Here is a 22,894-nt window from a genome sequence, read left to right as displayed (position 1 = left end):
CCAGCTCTAGGAAGAGTCCTGGTGGTTTTAAACTTCTTCCACTTACAGATGATGGAGGCCACTGTGCTCATTGGGACCTTCAAAGCAGCAGAAATTTTTCTGTAACCTTCCCCAGATTTGTGCCTCGAGACAATCCTGTCTTGGAGGTCTACAGACAATTCCTTTGATTTCACGCTTGGTTTGTGCTCTGACATGAACCATCAACTGTGGGACCTTATACAGACAGGTGTGTGCCTTTCCTTTCCAAATCATGTCCAATCAACTGAATTTACCACAGGTGGACTCCAATTAAGTTGCAGAAACAATTCAAGGATGATCAGGGGAAACAGGATGCACCTGAGCTCAATTTTGAGCTTCATGGCAAAGGCTGTGAATACTTATGTACATGTGATTTCTCAATTTTTTTATTTTTAATAAATTTGGAAAAATCTCGAGTAAACTTTTTTCATGTTGTCATTATGGGGTGTTGTGTGTAGAATTCTGAGGAAAAAATGAAATTAATCCATTTTGGAATAAGGCTGTAACATAACAAAATATGGAAAAAGTGATGCGCTGTGAATACTTTCTGGATGCACTGTATGCTCTGGTGTACCCAGAGAATGAGATGGAAACTCACGCACACATGAAGAGATCACACACATTGCACATCAGCAGAGTCTTTGCCCAGATTCGAAGGCACCAGCACTAAATTCCATTGCATCCATTTTGTTAGTGTGATTATTTATTATACTTGATGAAAAATCATATGAGAGATTGAATAAACAACAAAATCTGCAAAATTAGGTAAACTTAGTCTGAAACCCTGCCATCTGTGCACATAGCTGCCTGTCTGGAGCAATCACCCGGTTCTAAGAGCAATGACTCATTTGTTAGACGCTTCTATTTTATTTGTTACTGTTTTAAAAAGGACACATACAGATGATCACAATAGCAGCTTGAACTTTTTGAACTGCCTGTTTCCCTTTCACAACCAGATTTTGTCATAAGCCTGGATGCAGCAGATCAGCATGTCTGCTATGAGGCACCTGAGGCTGACATAAGTGGAATAAGCAGCACCAGCTCTGCCCCAAGAATTACATCAATATTTCTGAACAAGGAGAGAGCGCTACTGCTTTAAGTTCATGCTGCAGCCTTGAAAAGTGGAGAATCATGTTTTAGAGGACCACTCAAGTTCAACAAAATGCCTTCTTAGAATTTTTCTATTTCTCATTGCTAATTCTAAGTTCCTCATTATCTAGGTGATGTCATTTCTGTTTTGATTTTTGTTTCCATTTTCATCCTAATTTTTACTTTGCCTCTGATGTGAATTTTTAGCTTGTGTTTTCAATTTTTTTTGTTTGCATTTTGCCCTTCAGAGCCACTGTACCTACCAGTATTTTACTGGAAATGTTATTTAATATTTTAGTGTTTTGGTGACATTTGCTGCCTGTTTTTCCTGCACAAAGTTTAGTTAAATGTTTGTTGATTACTGGGGTTACGGCTATCAAGAACCACTTTTTTAAAAAAATAAGACATTTTGGATAAAAATCTAAATGGGTGAGATGTACAGAGCACTTGAATCAGGCAAAAATGACTGTAAAAAAGACAAATTGAAGACCAATTTTATTTCTGTAAATATTCAGTAAAAGTATATTCATAAGTTAAATTAAACTTGCCTTCTTCTTCTATTTCTTCTTCACTGCTCTGCACAGTTAATTGTTTTAGTTTTTCCATTACATCTTCATTGTCATCATCCTTATCTTTCACCCTGCTTGGTTTTTTGTTTTTTTTCTTTTTCTGAGGCTATGGAGTAGAAAAAAAAGTTTAGATTTAGATGCAAACAATAATGGTCACCACCAAAGAGTTTCCATATAAAAATGACACAAATCAATCAGTTTACATTAAAATCCCATTGGAAAACACTGAATTCCAGAGATTTGCAAATAAAATTTTGTGTGTAATGCAACTTTTTCAAGTGTTTCTCAGAACTAGTTTTAACCAGCTATTGTACATCTTGTAATATACAGGCCAGTAAATGGTATGCTTTTACATGGCAGGATTTAGTTTCAAACATAACATTTATTAATAAAAGTAAATAAAAGTGGATCTTGCAAATGCAATTAGGCTTTCCCTTGGCTAAAAAGTTTGTCTTTCTGCTCAGTCTTAAATGTGACACCCCTACCACTCATAGATGGAGAAGATGAGTTTGAATTTTATTAATCCTGAAAAGACAGTAATGGAGCTATGTTTTATTTAAATTTAATTTTTATTTGCGCTTTATTGCTGAAATATTCTAAAAATGTTTCTACTTCTTCAAGAATAAAATGTGCTCTTAAAAAGGACTGTTTATTAATTACATTTATGGAACTCAAAAGAACCCCACAACAGTTAGTCCCAGCCACCTATTTAAGAAGCAGAAAAAGATGACATTTTGAAAATTGTGGGGATCTTAAACAATGGCAGCAATTTCTGTAATAATAATAATAACTGATTGACGATGGAACAAGCTGCTAACCTTCATCCATTCCGCAGTGTCCCTTGTCTTCTACTGAAACACCTCTGAAGACGTTCCTCTTCCATGAATACTTCCCTATACTTTTATCTATATGCTTAGGCAGTTTTGATTTGGGTTTCTTTAATGGAATAAGGCAACAATATGACTTCTGTATACGACGATGTGGGTCATGCTCCCACCTTACTTCTACTTCTGGGAGCCTCTCGAACCCAACACCGTCAGTAATGTAACCGGATGAGCTGTGCAATGAGGACAAATCACACTGGGAACAAGGGGATGGTGTAAAAGTGTCCAAGTGCTTTTATTAAGAACAAACCAAACAAAACCAAAACAGTATCCATAGTGCAGTGCTTCAAAAAATCCATAAAAATAAGGTAATAAAAGTGGAGGTTAAAAACAATAATCCTTTAAAACAAGGTTAAAAACAACAGGCTGGAAGCTGTCCTCTTTTCAAAGCCCAGTGCCGCCTTCTTTAAGCTGGCAGCTCCCCTGCTTCTCCCATACGGGCCGTGCAACAGGGGAGTCACCGTACCTGCAACTGCAGTTGACACTCCTCCTGGTCCGGTAGCCTTCAGTCCAGTGGCTATGTACAGCTCACTCACCAGACCAAGACTCAGGTCCCCAGCGAACAGGGTATTCACGCTGGGGCTCTCCCTCCCAAGCCTCCTCGACTCCCACTGCCTTCCACGGCAAATCGTCCACACTGCCAGTCACTCCTGCTCCTCTGAAGCGCTCAGCTGGAGTGGTCACTTCTTTCTGCCCCCAAGTGTCGGCCAAACACTTCTTCTGGGCTCTCCTCCCAGCTGCCTGCATTCACCAGTGAGCAGTCACTCACTCGCTCGCTGCTGCACCAGCTCTCCACGCCTTCTGCCTTTTTCTTCCCCTAACCTCCGCTCTCTTTCTTGCTTGTTCTTTTTCCAGTCATTTCTTTCTCTTTATTTCTCCATTATTTCTCCCCTCCACACTCACGTTTCTCCTATTTATAACGGGGATGTGGCACAAGTGAGGCGATTAGCAGCTCCCAGCATCAATTACAGACACGGGTGATCCCATACCTGTGCACTTCAGTGCGGAAACACCCACGCCCACATCGCGCCCAGGAAACGCTCCCGCCACACTACCACGGCCCCTCTTCCTTAAGCCATGAGTGCGGCGATTATTTATTTAAAAAACTGCCATTCTTTTGGAGCTGCGGACCAGCTATATCACACTGTAGTTCATTGGGCTGATGGCATTAATCACTCTCTATAGTGCTTTGTTACAGTTTTTGCTTTTACTTATTTAGGTAGCTATATGGCACTTGAAGTCATACTCATCCCAAGACTTCATCCCTTGAAAGCTGTTCTGGATAATTACGAGATTTCCCAATGCAATTGGCTGTAATATGAAACACAGATCGTTATAAAAGCACCAATCGTGAATGAAGGAGACAATGGTGTTAATCCATCTTATTGAGCAAAATACAACAGAATCGGGGTGAACAAGACAATGTGATCCTTATTTATTGCAGGTTTGTTTTACTGTGTTCACATTATCATTTTTAATCTATGAGCTCTGTATAATAATCACTACTGCAATATACAGTTGTATTATAAAGGTTTGAAATATTTAATGCTACTAGATGACATTGTTTTGAATATCTGCAGCTTGTCTCAACCTTTGGATATTTTAAGGCATTAATACAGCTCTCTACAGTCCAAACATACATGTTTTTCACCACTGGAATTTAATCATCCACTTTGAAACAGTATTATGAGAAGGAATTCTTCAATGCTGAGGCAAGTTAAATTTTAAGTAAAATCATTTTCGCCCATCTGTTACTGAAATAAGACTCAATGAAGGGCTGACTAGCTGTCCATAGTCACATCACTGTGTCCTACTCATTAATTTCACTTTAAAATTCCAAACTAGCACAAGCTTGTCTGTCATTTTCTCCTTTCTTCCCCTTTATAATTAGTGTTCTTGTTTGTCAGTCATTTCAGTTTGAATGTTTCAGTGGTTGTGAGAGGGGTAGGTGGAGTCATGGGGAAAATTTTTTTATATTTTCATGTAGTGCTGGGCGGTATGACCAAAATTCTATATCACGGTATTTTTCAAAATTATACCGGTTTCACGGTATTGGATGGTATTTTTTTCCCATGCTTGAGTGGATGTTAACCACATTTTCCACTGCAATTACTGGCAAAAAAAAACCTATTCCATTGTCATGAGAATTGTACATTGTACAAAAAACATTTTAATGTGCACACAAGTATTAATACAGGTTTGCATGACCCCATAAAGTGATAGTTTTCAAGGGGGGGCACTAATGAAGAGAAGGAATCACATTGAATGACAGATGCAGTCAAAATATAGAACCTTTTTATTGAATAAAGTTTGCAAACAACTTAAACTAAAAATTTGACAACATATTTTCAACCATCCAAAAAGGCATTTAGACTTAGTAAAATATCGAGAGGTGCTTGTCAAAAGTTGTATTGCACTGAACATGTCTTAGAAATGGAATAATGTCTTAGAAATGGAATAAATAGTATTTTTTGTAAACCAACTACACTTTGTTAATGTTAACAATCTCTGTTCACTGACAAGTTAAAGTGACTTTTTAAGCAACTTTACCATCATTAAACTGCATAATATTTAAACTAATAAATAATAACAATACAATAAATAATAGTGCAACTTCCAGTAATAATACTATTACTTCCAAGACTTTAAAGCCCAGGTGCATTACACAGTATTCACCAAATTAAAATAAAATAAAAAGTGCAACTTGGTAATGACATCTTTACCAACTGAACCATCATTAAGGCAAACTGCATTAATATGGATCTTGCTTCAAGCTAAGCTATATACAGTAATCCCTCCTCCATCGCGGGGGTTGCGTTCCAGAGCCACCCGCAAAATAAGAAAATCCGCGAAGTAGAAACCATATGTTTATATGGTTATTTTTATATTGTCATGCTTGGGTCACAGATTTGCGCAGAAACACAGGGGGTTGTAGAGAGACAGGAACGTTATTCAAACACTGCAAACAAACATTTGTCTCTTTTTCAAAAGTTTAAACTGTGCTCCATGCCAAGACAGAGATGACAGTTCTGTCTCACAATTAAAAGAATGCAAACATATCTTCCTCTTCAAAGGAGTGCGCGTCAGGAGCACAGACTGTCAGAAAGACAAAGGAAAGCAAACAAATCAATAGGGCTGTTTGGCTTTTAAGTATGCGAAGCACCACCGGTACAAAGCTGTTGAAGGCGGCAGCTCACACCCCCTCAGAGAGAGAGAGAGAGAGAGAGAGAGAGAGAGAGAGACAGAGAAAAACAGTCAAAAATCAATACGTGCCCTTCGAGCTTTTAAGTATGCGAAGCACTGTGCAGCATGTCGCTTCAGGAAGCAGCTGCACAGAAGATAGCAACGTGAAGATAATCTTTCAGCATTTTTAGACGAGCGTCCGTATCGTCTAGGTGTGCGAACAGCCCCCCTGCTCACACCCCCTACGTCAAGATCAGAGAAAGTCAGCGCAAGAGAGAGAGAGAGAAAAGTAAGTTGGGTAGCTTCTCAGCCATCTGCCAATAGCGTCCCTTGTATGAAATCAACTGGGCAAACCAACTGAGGAAGCATGTACCAGAAATTAAAAGACCCATTGTCCTCAGAAATCCGCGAACCAGCAAAAAATCTGCGATATATATTTAAATATGCTTACATATAAAATCTGCGATAGAGTGAAGCCGCGAAAGGCGAAGCGCGATATAGCGAGGGATCACTGTACATAAATAATAAAACTGCAACTTCCCTTTATAATGCTATTTGTGGTATAGCCCTACGGAAGCGTATTAGGGCCACGGTGAAGAAAAAAAAACAACTATATGTTGAGATTAAAGTGGATATTTCCACTTTATTCTCATGGCTTATTTTGTCATTAAAGTAGAATGTTGTAAACTAAACTTGACCCTAAAATCAATATTTAATTTACTAGATTTTCTCAAATCCCGTCATAAGTTAATGTAGCACATTAAATGATTTGTGTTAAGTGTTCCCCCACCCAGATGTTAATTGCTACGCGCTTCTTAAACTGACTTCCTCTACACTAAGAGGAGGTTCCGGCAGCGATCATCGCACACAATACATCCACTTCATGATATTCCTGCTCTCTGAAAAAGTAGAATGCTAAATAGCAATTTCATGATGAAATGCATTAAAGCAGGTATTAAACATGCACGGTAGTGCTACTCCCTCGCAGTAAGGGGTCCCCAGGTGTACGTTCAGTGTAGAGAACTTTATGGCAAGTGTGACAAGGCTCCAAAAAACTGGATGTATGAATGGGTAGCGCACAGGTTTAACTTAAATATTGAGTAAATATTGGGTTTGTGATCTGGTGGTCAGAGACACAAACACAGAATTCAATGGATGTTCTTCTGAGCGGGCTTTCTTTATTGCACGCGTGCTGTCTGACGTACCAAACCCGCAGTTCCTATCTTTTTCTTTCTCCACATACAGTAACCAATCACCACACGATAAACGTCTTTGTGAAATTAAACCTAGTTATAAACTTACACCACGGAGTGTTCAGAACTTTAAAAAAATCTTCATTATACATGGTTAACTATGCCATCCATTCGGGGTTGCGCCCATCCCAGCAAGCACTGTGTGCGAGGCAGGAGCAAATCGTGAACGTGGCGCCAGCACATCGCAAGGTGAATACGAGCAATACATACACTAGCAGGGTCAACATAGCTTTACAAAACCCCATATCCTACATGCTTTTGAAAAAAACTGAAGCACGCCGAGTAAACTCACCAGAAATACATGCAAATTCAAGGCAGGAAACACCAGGGACCCCCTTGCGGCAGAGCATCAGTGCACCCTCAACGCCACCATGCCCCCACATGATTAATACATGCTTGAATATATTTCATCATGAAAATATCAAGTATTTATCTTAGCATTCTAAATGTTCTGGGAGCAGGAATATCATGAAATTAATGTATTCTGTGTGGTGATTGCTGCCTGCGCCTCCTCTTAGTGCAAGAGGAAGTCAGTTTATGAAGCACGTAGCGATTAACATGGCTTGGGGAACACTTAACACAAAGCATTTAATGTGCTACATAACTTATGACGGGGTTTGAGAAAATATAGTAAATTAAATATTGATTTTAAGATGAAGTTTAGTTTACGATGTTCTACTTTAATGACAAATTACAAGAATAAAGTCAATATGTCGACTTTATTCTCGCCATAAGCATCGAGACTAAAGTGGAAATGTTGAGAATAAATTCAACATGCCGTCACACTATTACACAGTACCCAGGTACATTACACATTATTGGAAAAAAAAAAAATAAAACAAGTACAACTTGGCTTGCAGTTTTATCCAGTAGTATAGAAACAGTATTCATACAGTTGAACATAATGGTCCACATCCAACCTTTTAAAACCAAAATATCTACAGACAACAGACACGGTTCCTTTTTTCGGCAAATGTTCTTCTGTGTCATCATGTTCAACTTTATCGTCTGCTACAGCTTCAGTTTCAGAATGTTCTCTGTCCATTTTCACCTTTCAATACCTCCACTAACGCATGTACTCCGTTGCATTCGAGTTTAGCAGTGCAGCAGTGAAAAAGGTCCCCCCTTAAACAGTTTCCCGCTGCGCCACATTGCGAACGAATAGTTGTCTAGGCTATTTAAACCAGTATTGCAGTATAAGAAAAATCCATATCATAACAAAAATAAAAAACGTTTTTTGTAATGAACCGGTATACCGCCCAGCACTATTTTCATGCCATAGAAATGAAACCTCCTAGCTCACTTTTACAATACTGACACCTACAGTAAATACAGTTTCTTTCAGTTTCAAAGTGAAATGCTATTAAACCATTGTCACATTTTGCTGAGACCCTTATCAATTCCATATTTGCCCTCTGCAATGAAGACATAAATATTAATCATGGATACTTTTTTGAGTCAAATAACTTGATCAGTCATGACAATCCTAGTAGTGCCATGTTTAAAAAGTGATAATGATTATAAATGTTGAGCTCATACAACTACAGATGTGTTGATGATATTGGATAGTTTTAGTCATCACATATAAAGATGGTAAAGAGCCAGCACATTTCATTCAGCAGTCACAATCTACTGTGAAACATCTTCAAAAAATGGCAAGGATAGAAACACTCTGACTGCTCAGGCTTTATGTGGAACTGTCCACTGCAAGGTGCGAGGAAAATACCAAGGCACGTGGCTGCTCTAGTCTTCTAATAAGTGTGGTCTTCAAAAGACAGGGAGCAGACTAGTTGCTTAGACTATAACTGACATAAAGCTTTGTAAGGCAGACATGTGCATTCAACAAAGAGATAAGCTTTCTTGGCTGAGCATGCTCATTCAGGTGAGCTTGTGCACCAAGCAACAAATATATATCCATGAGGAATGCACATCTGTTACACTGTGCATTACACTGTTCTGCTTCAAATTTTCTGTGAATTAAATATCTGAGAAAAAAAAAAAATTTCTGGCAAACTTTTTGCATGAGTCACCTGACAGCAGATTAATTTAGTCTCAGTTAGCTTAGTTGGGTCAAGGCTAATGCTGAACGATTAATTGCACTTTTACTGTTATTGCAATTGTCATTTTCTTTTTTATTTTATTTGAAGAAAATAACATTGCATACGATCAAGTCTAACTTATACAACGAAGATAACATTATATACAATCGAGTCAAACTTAACAAAACAGAATTCAACCCACACCTTGGAGAAAGAAAGAAGAGCCAAAAGCAAGAGCAAATCTTTAAAAATCAACAAAGAAGGGGAAGTGTCATTTTCCTCGATTGAAATGTTTATTCTAAAATGTTAATTAGATCTTGACATATTTTTAAAAGGTTTTGAACAGATCCTAAGCAAGAATGTCACTTTTTTCCAATTAAAAATACAACCCCAAATCAGAAACAGTTGGGACGGTACTGAAAAAGCAAATAAAAGACAAAAAAAAACTGCAGTGATTCTTAAATTTACTTTGACTTATTTTATTGCAGACAGTACGAACACAAGATGTTTAATGTTTTGTCTGGTTAACTTTACTTCATTTGTTAATATACATCCATTCCTGCATTTCAGGCCTGCAACACATTCCAAAAAAAGTTGGGACAGTAAAGCAATCACCACTTTCTAATGTCACCATTCCTACTCACAACACTTATAAGACATTTTGGCACTTAGGATACCAAGCAATGAAGCATCACAGGTGTTATTTTTTAACATTCTTCCTGCATTGGTGATTCTAAATTGGGCCCTAGTGTGTGCTTGGTGTGTGGGGTGTGTTTGTGTGTGTCCTGCGGTGGGTTGGCACCCTGCCCGGGATTGGTTCCCTGCCTTGTGCCCTGTGTTGGCTGGGATTGGCTCCAGCAGACCCCCGTGACCCTGTGTTCGGATTCAGCGGGTTGGAAAATGGATGGATGGATTCTTCCTGCAAACACCTCGTAAGGTGTGTAACAGTATGGGGTTGTCGTCGTCACATTTTTCAATTCAAAACTCTCAATGCAAACTCTACTGGGGACAGGTCAAGACTGCAGGCAGGCCAGGCCAATACATGTACGACAGTTTGTATTTACTGGAGCACAAAGCACAGCATATAAATAAGTACAGAATAAATTTATTTCTGTTGCAGATCAGGTTTGTGTATATTCATCAATTTGTGTCAATGTCCAGGGGCTTCATGTATAAACGGTGTGTACGCCCGTTGCCTTGCACACTTTGAAATGTATAAAAACTAAACTTGGCATAAAGCTATGCACATTTTCACAGTAGCCCCTTTTCTTAAAAATGCACATTTCTGGACAGCTTTGTAAACTTGTGGCACCCAGTGCCAAAACAGTGCTACTGCTTCAGTGACATTTACCTTTGTTTTTCATATTCATATCAGTGACACAGGATTTATCAAATACACCAAAATTAATTGCATATTGTTTACAAATTTAATTCACTTGATTGTAATCATTCTGTAACAATAAAATGGTGCATGGAATGGCATTCAAGTATGTATATTACATTATACAGATACATTTTTAACATCATTTACAGTGCATCCGGAAAGTATTCACAGCGCATCACTTTTTCCACATTTTGTTATGTTACAGCCTTATTCCAAAATGGATTAAATTAATTTTTTTCCTCAGAATTCTACACACAACACCCCATAATGACAACGTGAAAAAAGTTTACTTGAGGTTTTTGCAAATTTATTAAAAATAAAAAAATTGAGAAAGCACATGTACATAAGTATTCACAGCCTTTGCCGTGAAGCTCAAAATTGAGCTCAGGTGCATCCTGTTTCCCCTGATCATCCTTGAGATGTTTCTGCAGCTTAATTGGTGTCCACCTGTGGTAAATTCAGTTGACTGGACATGATTTGGAAAGGCACACACTTGTCTAAATAAGGTCCCACAGTTGACAGTTTATGTCAGAGCACAAACCAAGCATGAAGTTAAAGGAATTGTCTGTACACCTCCAAGATAGGATTGTCTCGAGGCACATATCTGGGGAAGGTTACAGAAAAATTTCTGCTGCTTTGAAGGTCCCAATGAGCACAGTGGCGTCCATCATCCGTAAGTGGAAGAAGTTCAAAACCACCAGGACTCTTCCTAGAGATGGCCAGCCATCTAAATTGAGCGATCGGGGGAGAAGGGCCTTAGTCAGGGAGGTGACCAAGAACCCGATGGTCACTCTGTCAGAGCTCCAGAGGTCCTCTGTGGAGAGAGGAGAACCTTCCAGAAGGGCAATCAACTCTGCCTGCAATCCACCAATCAGGCCTGTATGGTAGAGTGGCCAGACGGAAGCCACTCCTTAGGTAAAAGGCACATGGCAGCCCACCTGGAGTTTGCCAAAAGGCCACCTGAAGGACTCTCAGACCATGAGAAAGAAAATTCTTTGGTCTGATGAGACAAAGATTGAACTCTTTGGTGTGAATGCCAGGCGTCACGTTTGGAGGAAACCAGACACAGCTCATCACCAGGCCAATACCATCCCTACAGTGAAGCATGGTGGTGGCAGCATCATGCGGTGAGGATGTTTTTCAGCGGCAGGAACTGGGAGACTAGTCAGGATAAAGGGAAAGATGACTGCAGCAATGTACAGAGACATCCTGAATGAAAACCTGCTCCAGAGCGCTCTTGACCTCAGACTGGGGTGACGGTTCATCTTTCAGCAGGACAACGACCCTAAGCACACAGCCAAGATATCAAAGGAGTGGCTTCAGGATAACTCTGTGAATGTCCTTGAGTGGCCCAGCCAGAGCCCAGACTTGAATCCGATTGAACATCTCTGGAGAGATCTTAAAATGGCTGTGCACCGACGCTTCCCATCCAATCTGATGGAGCTTGAGAGGTGCTGCAAAGAGGAATGGGCTAAACTGGCCAAGGATAAGTGTGCCAAGCTTGTGGTATCATATTCAACAAGACCTGAGGCTGTAATTGCTGCCAAAGGTGCATCGACAAAGTATTGAGCAAAGGCTGTGAATACTTACTGTATGTACATGTGAATTCTCAGTATTTTTATTTTTAATAAATTTGCAAAAACCTCAAGTAAACTTTTTTCGCGTTGTCATTATGGGGTGTTGTGTGCAGAATTCTGAGGAAAAAATGAATTGAATCCATTTTGGAATAAGGCTGTAACATAACAAAAGGTGGAAAAAGTGAAGCGCTGTGAATACTTTCTGGATGCACTGTAAATAGTGTATATTGTTAATAATTAAAAGTGTGGGCATGGTGGTGCAGCAGTAGCAATGAGCTGGCGCCCTGTCCAGGGATTGGTTCTGCCTCACGCTGTATGCTTGCTGGGACTGGCACAACCCTGGATGAGTATATGGATGGAATAATTAAACATGTATTATGAAGATTTTTCAATGCTCCTTAAAAGTTCTTTAGAATCGGCGTTCTAAGCTTACAGCTGGTTTGACATTTATTACAGAGCTTATTGTGTGGTGATTGATTACATGAAGAAAGAAAAGGTAGGAAAGGAATTGGGGGCTGGTACATTTGAAAGAGATGGTACTGCTGCAATAAATTATTTCACCGAGGGCCGCACATGTCCCAGCAACCATCTTGCAGGAGGCAGGAACAATCCCTGGATGGGGCGCCAGCTCATTGCTATTACTACGCCACCAGGCCCCCACGTTTAATACATGCTTTAATGCATTTCATCATGAAAACGGTATCAAATATACATCTTCATATTTAAATTGTTCACAGAGCTGTAATATCATGAATGTAATGTATTCTTTGTGGAGATCAGTGCCAGCGCACTCCTGTAAGAGAGAGCCCGTTTAAAATAGGGATTCACATAGAACACATAGAATACAAATCATTTAATGTGCTACTTTAGTTACGATGGGTTCTAAGAAACTGTAGTAAACTAAACACTGATTTTAAGATGAAATTTACGATATTCTACTCTAATGACAAAATAAACTACAAGATTAAAGTGGAAATTTCAAGATTAAAGTCGACATTTCTGCCTTTTTTTCTTCACTGTGTCCCTATTTTTTCTTGTCTCTGTACCATAACACTCATCCGAATGACACTAAGATAGTGGGCTACGACTCACCTTTTCACGGCAACTTTGATATCTGACCACTTCTTTTTTTCACTTCAGGCACTGTGCAACTTTCTGAATTTGAACTTTCGAGTGCCTCCACCACTCTGTATCACTCAATCAACCTCCTTCTGTTGTTTATACGATTACTTAAGCCAACAAATAGTACTTTTTCCTTGCATCCACTTCGCATTCGCTGTAATTCTTTTTTCACATGCTTTTGCCATTGTGTTTTAACCAAACACTGAACGGAAGGAGATATTCATATTGATTTTCAGAGTAAAATTTGCAAAATTATAGGAGGAGAGGGTGGGACGGCAGGCGCATCCACGTGCATTACATTTCACACTGACTGGGATTTATGGAGGTGAAGTGCATGGAAGTTGGCTTACGCACTGTTTTGTATATCTGAATTTTTTTTGTGCATACACACATTTCCACTTTTGTCCATACATCATGTTTTAGTGTGAATTCTACACACAGAGTTACACATGAGGCCCCAGGTCTTTATAGCTTCTATATTTGCCACCCAGTAATAAAACTGAAAGTTAGGTAGTGCCATGCCACCCTTCTGCTTTAGGTCTTTGCAGAGTCGCCCTTTGATTGTGCAGATGTCTTTAATTCTCAATAATAAATGAAGTTATAATTGAGTCTAATTTCTTAAAGAAGGGTTTGTTAATGTATATTGGGATATTCTGAAATAGAAACAGTAGCTTTGGAAGGATGTTCATCTTGACAGTATCGATTCTCCTTGCTAAATGCAAGATAGACGATAGACCATCTGTTTGCATCTTGTTTAAATTTTTTCCATGTTTATAGCAAAATGTTGTTGGAAAAGATCTTTATATTTACTTGTGATGTTTACCCCTAGGTATTTAAACTGATCTGATGACATAAATGGGTAGGTGTCCAGTCTACTGTTGTACTGTGTGCTAGATAATTCAGTGGAAAAAGTATACTTTTTTTTCAAATTAATTATAAATCCAGATACAGTTTTGCTCATATGTTTACATACCAAGGCCAAACCTTAAGATGTGTACCACACTGTAAATAAATGATGACTGATCATGCAAAAGACATTTAATTTACTTTTAACGGATTCTGAATTAAACTATAAAGCATCACAGAACAGGCAACCATTAAACAAAACATATTAATAAGGAAAACAATGAAATGGTCTCTGTTAAAAAGTTTGTATACCCTTAGTTCTTAACACTGTTTATTGCCCCCTTTAGCATCAATGATGACATGCAGTCTTTTGTGAGAGTTATGGATGAATCCCTTGATTTTCTCTGGTGGTAGAGGTGCCCATTCTTCTTGACAAAAAGCCTCCAGGTCCCGTAAATTCTTGGGGTTGTCTTGCATGAACTGCATCTTTCAGAACTGCCCCAAAGTGGCTCAATGAAACTGAGACTATGATGGCCACTCTGCTCACTCACTTTTTTCTTCTGTAGCCACCAAAGAGTCAACTTGGCCTTGTATTTTGGATCATTGTCACGTGGGAAAATCCAAGCAAGTTCCCTGCTGATGAATGCAAGTTGTCCTCCAATATTTACCCGTAACATGCTGCATGCATCTTATTATCAATTTTCACCAAGTTACCTGTGCCGCTGTAGCTCACATACCCCTGGAACATCAGGGATCCTCAATGGCTCACAGCAAGAATGGCGTACTTTTTGTCATGGGTCTTGTTGCATCCTCTCTAAACATAGCGTTTATGGTTATGACCATCAAGTTCAATTTTGGTCTCATCACTGCAAAGAACTTTGTTCCAGAAGTTTTGAGGCTTGTCTAGATGGTGGTTGGCATACTGTAAATGGGCTGGTTTGTGGCATTGGCACAATAAAGGCTTTTGTCTTGCCACTCGACCGTGCAACCCATTTTTGTTCAAGTACCTCCTTATTGTACATCTTGAAACAGTAACACCATGTGTTTGCAGAGAAGCTTATATCGCAGCTGTAGTGGCCTCTGGGATTTTCTTGGCAGTTTGACAAGTTTGATCCTGGCAGCTGTGGCTGAAAACTTGGTTGGTCTACCTGACTGAGGCATGGTAACAACAGAACCCCTAACTTTCCACTTTATTTTATCACAGTTTGAACACTACTGACAGGTATTTTCAGATCTCCGGATATCTTTTTATATCCTTTAACAGATTTATACAAACCAACAACATTTTCTCGCAAGTCCTTTGACAGTTCTTTTGCATTCCCCATGGCTTGGTATCCAGCAAAGTCAGTGCAACTCTGCATGAATTTAAATTGACTATTTATACACAGACATGGATTGAAATCAAAGAGGTTACAGGTGTGGACACCCTGCCTTAATTACCCTTAATTTGAACCTGTGCGTATATTATCAGCCCAAACATTCAAGGGTATGTAAACTTTTGATCAGGCTCATTTGGGTGATTTCAGTTATCATTATGATTTTAAAAAGGGCACACACAATTATTAAAAGGAAAGCTTTCTGTAGGAGTACTTATATTTTCCAAACAATGGCCAATATTTCAGAAATTCTGCCAGAGTATGTAAACTTATTAACACAACCTGAAATTCTTCTAGCACAATAGGGACTACTGCGGTGGGCTGGTGCCCTGCCCGGGGTTTGTTTGTTTCCTGCCTTGCGCCCTTTGTTGGCTGGAATTGGCTCCAGCAGACCCCCCGTGACCCTGTAGTTAGGATATAGCAGGTTGGATAATGGATGGATGGATGGACAATAGGGACTACTGGTAAGGAAGTTTTGTGAGTCTGATATACAGTGGTGTGAAAAACTATTTGCCCCCTTCCTGATTTCTTATTCTTTTGCATGTTTGTCACACAAAATGTTTCTGATCATCAAACACATTTAACCATTAGTCAAATATAACACAAGTAAACACAAAATGCAGTTTGTAAATGGTGGCTTTTATTATTTAGGGAGAAAAAAAAATCCAAACCTACATGGCCCTGTGTGAAAAAGTAATTGCCCCCTGAACCTAATAACTGGTTGGGCCACCCTTAGCAGCAATAACTGCAATCAAGCATTTGCGATAACTTGCAATGAGTCTATTACAGCGCTCTGGAGGAATTTTGGCCCACTCATCTTTGCAAAATTGTTGTAATTCAGCTTTATTTGAGGGTTTTCTAGCATGAACCGTCTTTTTAAGGTCATGCCATAGCATCTCAATTGGATTCAGGTCAGGACTTTGACTAGGCCACTCCAAAGTCTTCATTTTGTTTTTCTTCAGCCATTCAGAGGTGGATTTGCTGGTGTGTTTTGGGTCATTGTCCTGTTGCAGCACCAAAGATCGCTTCAGCTTGAGTTGACGAACAGATGGCCGGACATTCTCCTTCAGGATTTTTGGTAGACAGTAGAATTCATGGTTCCATCTATCACAGCAAGCCTTCCAGGTCCTGAAGCAGCAAAACAACCCCAGACCATCACACTACCACCACCATATTTTACTGTTGGTATGATGTTCTTTTTCTGAAATGCTGTGTTCCTTTTACGCCAGATGTAACGGGACATTTGCCTTCCAAAAAGTTCAACTTTTGACTCATCAGTCCACAAGGTATTTTCCCAAAAGTCTTGGCAATCATTGAGATGTTTCTTAGCAAAATTGAGACGAGCCCTAATGTTCTTTTTGCTTAACAGTGGTTTGCGTCTTGGAAATCTGCCATGCAGGCCGTTTTTGCCCAGTCTCTTTCTTATGGTGGAGTCGTGAACACTGACCTTAATTGAGGCAAGTGAGGCCTGCAGTTCTTTAGACGTTGTCCTGGGGTCTTTTGTGACCTCTCGGATGAGTCGTCTCTGCGCTCTTGGGGTAATTTTGGTCAGCCGGCCACTCCTGGGAAGGTTCACCACTGTTCCATGTTTTTGCCATTTGTGGATAATGGCTCTCACTGTGGTTCGCTGGAGTCCCAAAGCTTTAGAAATGGCTTTATAACCTTTACCAGACTGATAGATCTCAATTACTTCTGTTCTCATTTGTTCCTGAATTTCTTTGGATCTTGGCATGATGTCTAGCTTTTGAGGTGCTTTTGGTCTACTTCTCTGTGTCAGGCAGCTCCTATTTAAGTGATTTCTTGATTGAAACAGGTGTGGCAGTAATCAGGCCTGGGGGTGGCTACGGAAATTGAACTCAGGTGTGATACACCACAGTTAGGTTATTTTTTAACAAGGGGGAAATTACTTTTTCACACAGGGCCATGTAGGTTTGGATTTTTTTTCTCCCTAAATAATAAAAACCATCATTTAAAAACTGCATTTTGTGTTTACTTGTGTTATATTTGACTAATGGTTAAATGTGTTTGATGATCAGAAACATTTTGTGTGACAAACATGCAAAAGAATAAGAAATCAGGAAGGGGGCAAATAGTTTTTCACACCACTGTATGTAGTACCATATCATCTGCATATAGTGATATTTTCTGTTCTTCTCTGATAATCCCCTTTAAGTGAACAGCCAATGGCTCAAAGGCAAATGCAAAAAGCAATGGTGATCGGGGGCATCCTTGTCGAGTACCATGTTGAAGTTTGAAGTAGTTTCAGATAATGTTGTAAATACCAACAGAGACTTCTGGACTGGTATAAAGTAGTTTTATCCATGCACATATATCTGGACCATACCTAAATTTGTGCAATGTGGTGTATAGGTAGTCCCATTTATCCATGTCAGATGCTTTTTCTGCTTCTAAACAGTGTCATCTCCAGACAGAATAGCAGCTTCAGCGACAGACTGCTGTCACTGTCCTGCTCCACTGACAGACTGAGAAGATCGTTCCTCCCCAAACTATGCGACTCTTCAATTCCACCCGGTGGTGGTGGGGGGGGGGGGGGGGGGGGGGGGGGGGGCGGGAATGGGGTAAACATTAACATTATACAAAGTTATTGTCTGTTTTTACCTGCATTATTATTATTATTATTATTATCAATCTTTAATTTAATATTGTTTTTTGTATCAGTATGCTGCTGCTGGAGTATGTGAATTTCCCCTTGGGATTAATAAAGTATCTATCTATATGTTAGATTTTATGGGTGAGTATATTACTGTAAAGGGTCACAAACATGGTTGGGTGTCCCAGCCAGGACTGGTTCCATTCCATTAACAGGCCGGGGGGACAATGTGACAGAATGATGGAAGGAGGCTTCGTTTTAAAACTATATGCCTCCCAAACACACTAAATGGCAGCATCCCTGCGCTTTGCGAGCTATTTCTATACCCACCATGAATCATGGGAGTTGAAGTTCAGTGAGGAAGCCCTGCTGGGATCTGTGGGTACCACCAGAGGGTGCTACAGAGAGCTATGCTTCCAATCAACCCAGAAGTACTTCTGTCGGGCTATGCCATGACACCGGAAGTACTCCTGGGTCCGATAAAAGGAGCCACTTGACCTGGTGCAAAAAGTCAGAGTCAGGAGGAAGAGGACAACACTTGAGGAAGAAAGTCAGATGTCTGGAGAGGAGTTAGAGAAAGAAGAGAAATCCTGGTTTTGTAGTTGTGATCGGCTTTGTGAAGGAAGGTATTGTGGGTAATAAATATCCTGTATTTGAACCCGTGACTGTGTGTGTCAGTTGTGTCTAAGGTTTGGGGCTCTGTGGTGCCCCCAGTTTTCCACAACTGGTGCAGTCAGCAGGATATTCCTGGCTGTCAAAGTGGCTGGAATCTGTCATTTTATTAAACTTTGTGGTGTCAAAACCCTCAGGCAAACTGTTTACAGAATAACCCACAGTGACTTTATATAATGGGGAAAAACTGGGGGAAAAGGGGGATAAACCTTTGGGGGGATAGGCAATCTGTAGGCACCGCATGCTTCAATCAATGCCAGGAAAACAATGAAAGGAACGAGACCCGTGACGGGGAACCTGAAAACAACCAGCAGGAGAAGACAGATTACTTTGATGATACTGCACTTGACTCTTTTGGCGATACTTATATAACCCACTTTAAAGCTGATTACTAAAAAATGTATGTATTAGTAACAGGACTTTTAATTTGAATTGTTTGGAGAGTGGAGGGGTATCTTGGGAGGTGAAAGGTTGAAAGATTTTCTGCACAGCAGTCGTTAGAGAAGGAAACTCCGTAAAGTTAAAGAGTTAAAAGAGTTTTATTTCTTTTTTTTTTTGCAAGTTAGAATTTAATATAATAAGTAGGAATACAGTTCGAATTTTAAAAAAACTTTCTATGTTGTAATTTCATCTCTACAAGTATTAATAGTTTCTGCTTTCTATGATTTTTTTTCTCAAGAACTCCGGTAAAAGAAAACAAAACTGTTTAAAGCAATCCACATGGCACCTAGTGTTTGTGTTATATGTAATTAGTTGTGTAACTGTATTAATGCCTTACTTAAAAAAAATAAAAAATTATAGTCTCAGTAAATAGCATTTGGTGGTTTTGAATATTTTACGCTGTATTTGCCAATTTGAGAGAATACTTAATACTTTAGTTGAGCCAATTCTGTTGTTCTCCTTTGTGGAAAAGAGACTGTATTATATTTGAAATGTTTTTTTTTTCCCACTTCGTTAAGATATTTTTTCATATTTTCATGACTAGTGAATATAGTAAAACTATGTTAATTATTCATATGTTTATGCATTATCTGTGTATTTATTATAAATTAGAACGGAAATATAACTGAGATCTCATTAATATTAGAAAAGAAAAAAAAAAAACGATTTTGTAATTGTACTGCAGATTGTTTTTTCCTGCCCTTCTTTCATTGCGCACATTGACTTCACGTCTTCATGTTTGAATTCTAGAACTTTCATGACAGCGAGTTATGCATCTCATCTGAGAACAAATAAGCAAGAAAATTGAATTCTTTAACTGGTTAATCGTTGTTAAATGGTTTTGGACTCTTGTTTAATGGATGTAATAGATACATATATATTTCTCATTTTTATTAGATCACAATCTGTTTTGTTTTTGTTATTGTTTTAATAAATCTGCCAATTATTTTATTATACATATTTGTTGCTCTGTCTTTCATGCCTCCTTTAACCGAACCTAGAGTAAAATTGTAAAGTGCTGCGTGGTGGTTCTTGTGGTGGCAAGAAAGTGTTGTGTTGCCCTCCTCACCCACTAAGAACCTGCTACACTTACTTCAATGAGACAGGAGCACAGGTATGTGTTGTCTGAGGGTCTGGATTTTAGAAGCCCGCACAATCCTTCTATGAGAAGCGGCAGTGCTGTGTCATCATCCTTTCTATTCCTCCACACCCAGGCAAGATGGCTGAGATATGCTGAAGGGCCAGATCGGCATTGACGTCACTGGACTCCTATTGGCCAGATCAAACCACCAGGGAGACCGCAAAGCATGCCAGTAAAACCAAGATGGCAGTTCAAGCCCACAGTTACAAGTGATAAAACACAGCAGTGAAAAGAAAGATTTAAAGGCAACAGCAGTGAGTATTGCCTCTCCGCTGAAGATGACAAAGCAAGCTGGGAAATGTTTCTGGTTTTCAGCCAAACAGGGATAGTACCAAGCCAGGCTGGGTGTTCTGACAACCTTCTGTACTACACCTCCCAGAACGCACCAGGGATCCTGGATAGATATGCGCAAGAGCTGAGTCTCTCTTTCAGGTAGGAGTGTGCCGATGGAAAAATATGCAGTTCTCCCCGACCTGTACCGCGTGAACTATAAATCAATGCTGATGAGCTGGAAACCCTGGTAACATAACTGAAAATGCTCTTAAAGCATCTTTATATCAATGTTAAAGAGAATAGAAGAAACTGCAAGTGCACCAGTCAAAACAATAGAAAGATACAAAGTCTTGGACTGGATCCAGTGGTAGTAGTCAATAGAGCTACTCATGTATCCAGGTCCTGTGCCATAAAACAGAGAAATACAGTGTGAAAAGGACCCGGAAGAAAGTGAAGGGAACCAAACAGGACTTACTTCAACAATTCTCACAGATTTATTAGGTCTGCCCCTATCTGATCCTTAGGTCGCAGAGATGGCTTCTTAGACTATGAAGGTCACAGAGAGCATAGAGAAAGGGACACAGTGCAAAGGGGTTTTAAACATATTGGAAGAAAACCGAGTAGTGCTTACTTCGACAAAATTGCAGGACATAAGATTGAAGCATCCTTGTATGGTAATAAAGGCCACAGAGATGGTAAAGGGTGCTTCTGTAATCTATAGAGGGTCCCAAACCTCCAAAAGACCAGAGAGTAAAGGTAGGTCCGAGCAAAAATAGAGAATCGCGCAAAAAATGGGAAAGAATCCAATGGGATAAGCCCACATGATGGTAGGTCTCCACCTACTTTAACTATGTTTTCTTGCGACAAGTGGTGCTAGTTGACCGAGCTAAGCTGGCCAACACACTATGGTCAGCGTTCCTATCTGTGTTATGTGGAGGGTGCCGAAAATCAGACCAAAAAGAGTTAATTCCTCTCAAGGCATCCGTTCGGAATCTCTGGCGGGACACACGATGAATGTATCTCCGAGGAGGAAGAAGTATGACGTTCGGGTCGAAATACAGCACCGACAGCAGAGGCGCAGACTGAAGCAGACGCAGTTGAAGAAGCTCAGCAGCTGGGCACTGGAGGAGGCCAGTCGCAGGTTGGATAATGAGCGACAGAAGACTCCAAACAAACATTAACTAGGTGAATATCCTACCAGTCCACACTGTAGGCGAGGCCACAGGCAGCTCAGGTGTCCAGAGAACAAACCGGTAAGTTTCAAACAAAACGGGGGTTAGGCTGAAGCTAAATGCATACACAGCATACACAGCCACACAGAAATGTCAGCAAAAATGGCAAAAAAATACCATCAAAATCACTAGTCTAGTTACCGGCGAGCAGCAGCAACCAGTCCCGCCAGCGTTCACTCAAACCGGAAGTCAACGCAGAGCCTCCCCAACACACTAAATGGCAGTATCCCTGGGCTTCACAACCTATTCCAACCCTGTCATGAATTATGGGACTTGTAGTGCTGTTAGACAGCCCTGCTGAGAACTGTGGGTGCCAGCAGAGGAGCCACTTGTCCTATTCATTCAAAAAGTCAGAGTCAGGAGGAAGAGGACAACACTTTAGGGAGGAAGTCATTGGAGGAGTTAGGGAAAGAAGAGAAATCCTGGTTGTTGATGCGATTGTCTTTGAGAAAGAAGGTATTGTGAATAATAAATATCCACTAATAATAGTGGAGCTAATTACTTGAGAATTTTTTTTTTTTTTTTTTTTTTTTTTTAATAAAATTCAATTTGGTACCCACCAAGGCCTGCTGTTTTGCCATGCTGGAGTGAGTTTATAGCATCCAGTAATTCTGAGAGTGTCAGACGTTTGTCCAGTTACACTGCACTAAGAGTATTTAGCTGTCGTATTTGTAATGCATCAAAAACTTGTTAGATTGTCTTATCTTCTTTAAACAGAATAGAACATAAGGACTTATTGTACTCTCTAAATGTGTGGGTTATAATTTTATGGTCAATGATTTTGTCTCCATCTGGTAATTTCTGTAAATGTGTTGCAAACTTTATGCTTGTGGATTTGTTGGGAATAAGATATTATTAGACTTCTCTCTGTGTTCATAGTGATGATGTTAAGATTTAAAGATAAGCTGTTCCGTTTTTGTTGTCAAGAGGTTGCATTCTAATTGCAGAACTTGTCTTTGCCTATAAAGGGCCTCATTTGAAGAACTGGTGTATTCTTGATCTATAAAGATACAAGGGGGCTCCGCCCCCTGCTCGCATCGCTCGCCAACCCCCGGTGTTGGGTAACCCGAAATACATTAATGAATGTATGAGATATATTGGAGTGTAAAGGTGTAGATGATGAACAAAGGAAGTAAAGAACCCATAGCATGGCACATTAGAAAGATCTATTGGAATATTTCTTT

At 39.7% G+C, this 22,894-nt stretch overlaps 1 protein-coding gene across 2 annotated transcripts in view; it reads right to left on the bottom strand.

The window, feature by feature from the left end:
* Positions 1–22,894, bottom strand: part of abcf1 (ATP-binding cassette, sub-family F (GCN20), member 1) — a 546,353-nt gene that overhangs the window by 159,733 nt on the left and 363,726 nt on the right. For both annotated transcript variants that reach the window (XM_051920392.1, XM_051920395.1), the window contains one exon: positions 1,656–1,782. In XM_051920392.1, coding sequence (XP_051776352.1) covers positions 1,656–1,713 — 58 coding nt within the window. In that variant the 5' untranslated portion in view covers positions 1,714–1,782. The remainder of the gene's footprint in view (positions 1–1,655; positions 1,783–22,894) is intronic.

Source organism: Erpetoichthys calabaricus, chromosome 1 (genome assembly GCF_900747795.2).
Source record: "Erpetoichthys calabaricus chromosome 1, fErpCal1.3, whole genome shotgun sequence".
Classification (NCBI taxonomy): Eukaryota; Metazoa; Chordata; class Cladistia; order Polypteriformes; family Polypteridae; genus Erpetoichthys; species Erpetoichthys calabaricus.
Note: the sequence above shows the minus strand (reverse complement) of the source record. Positions and strands in the feature narration are given on the sequence as shown.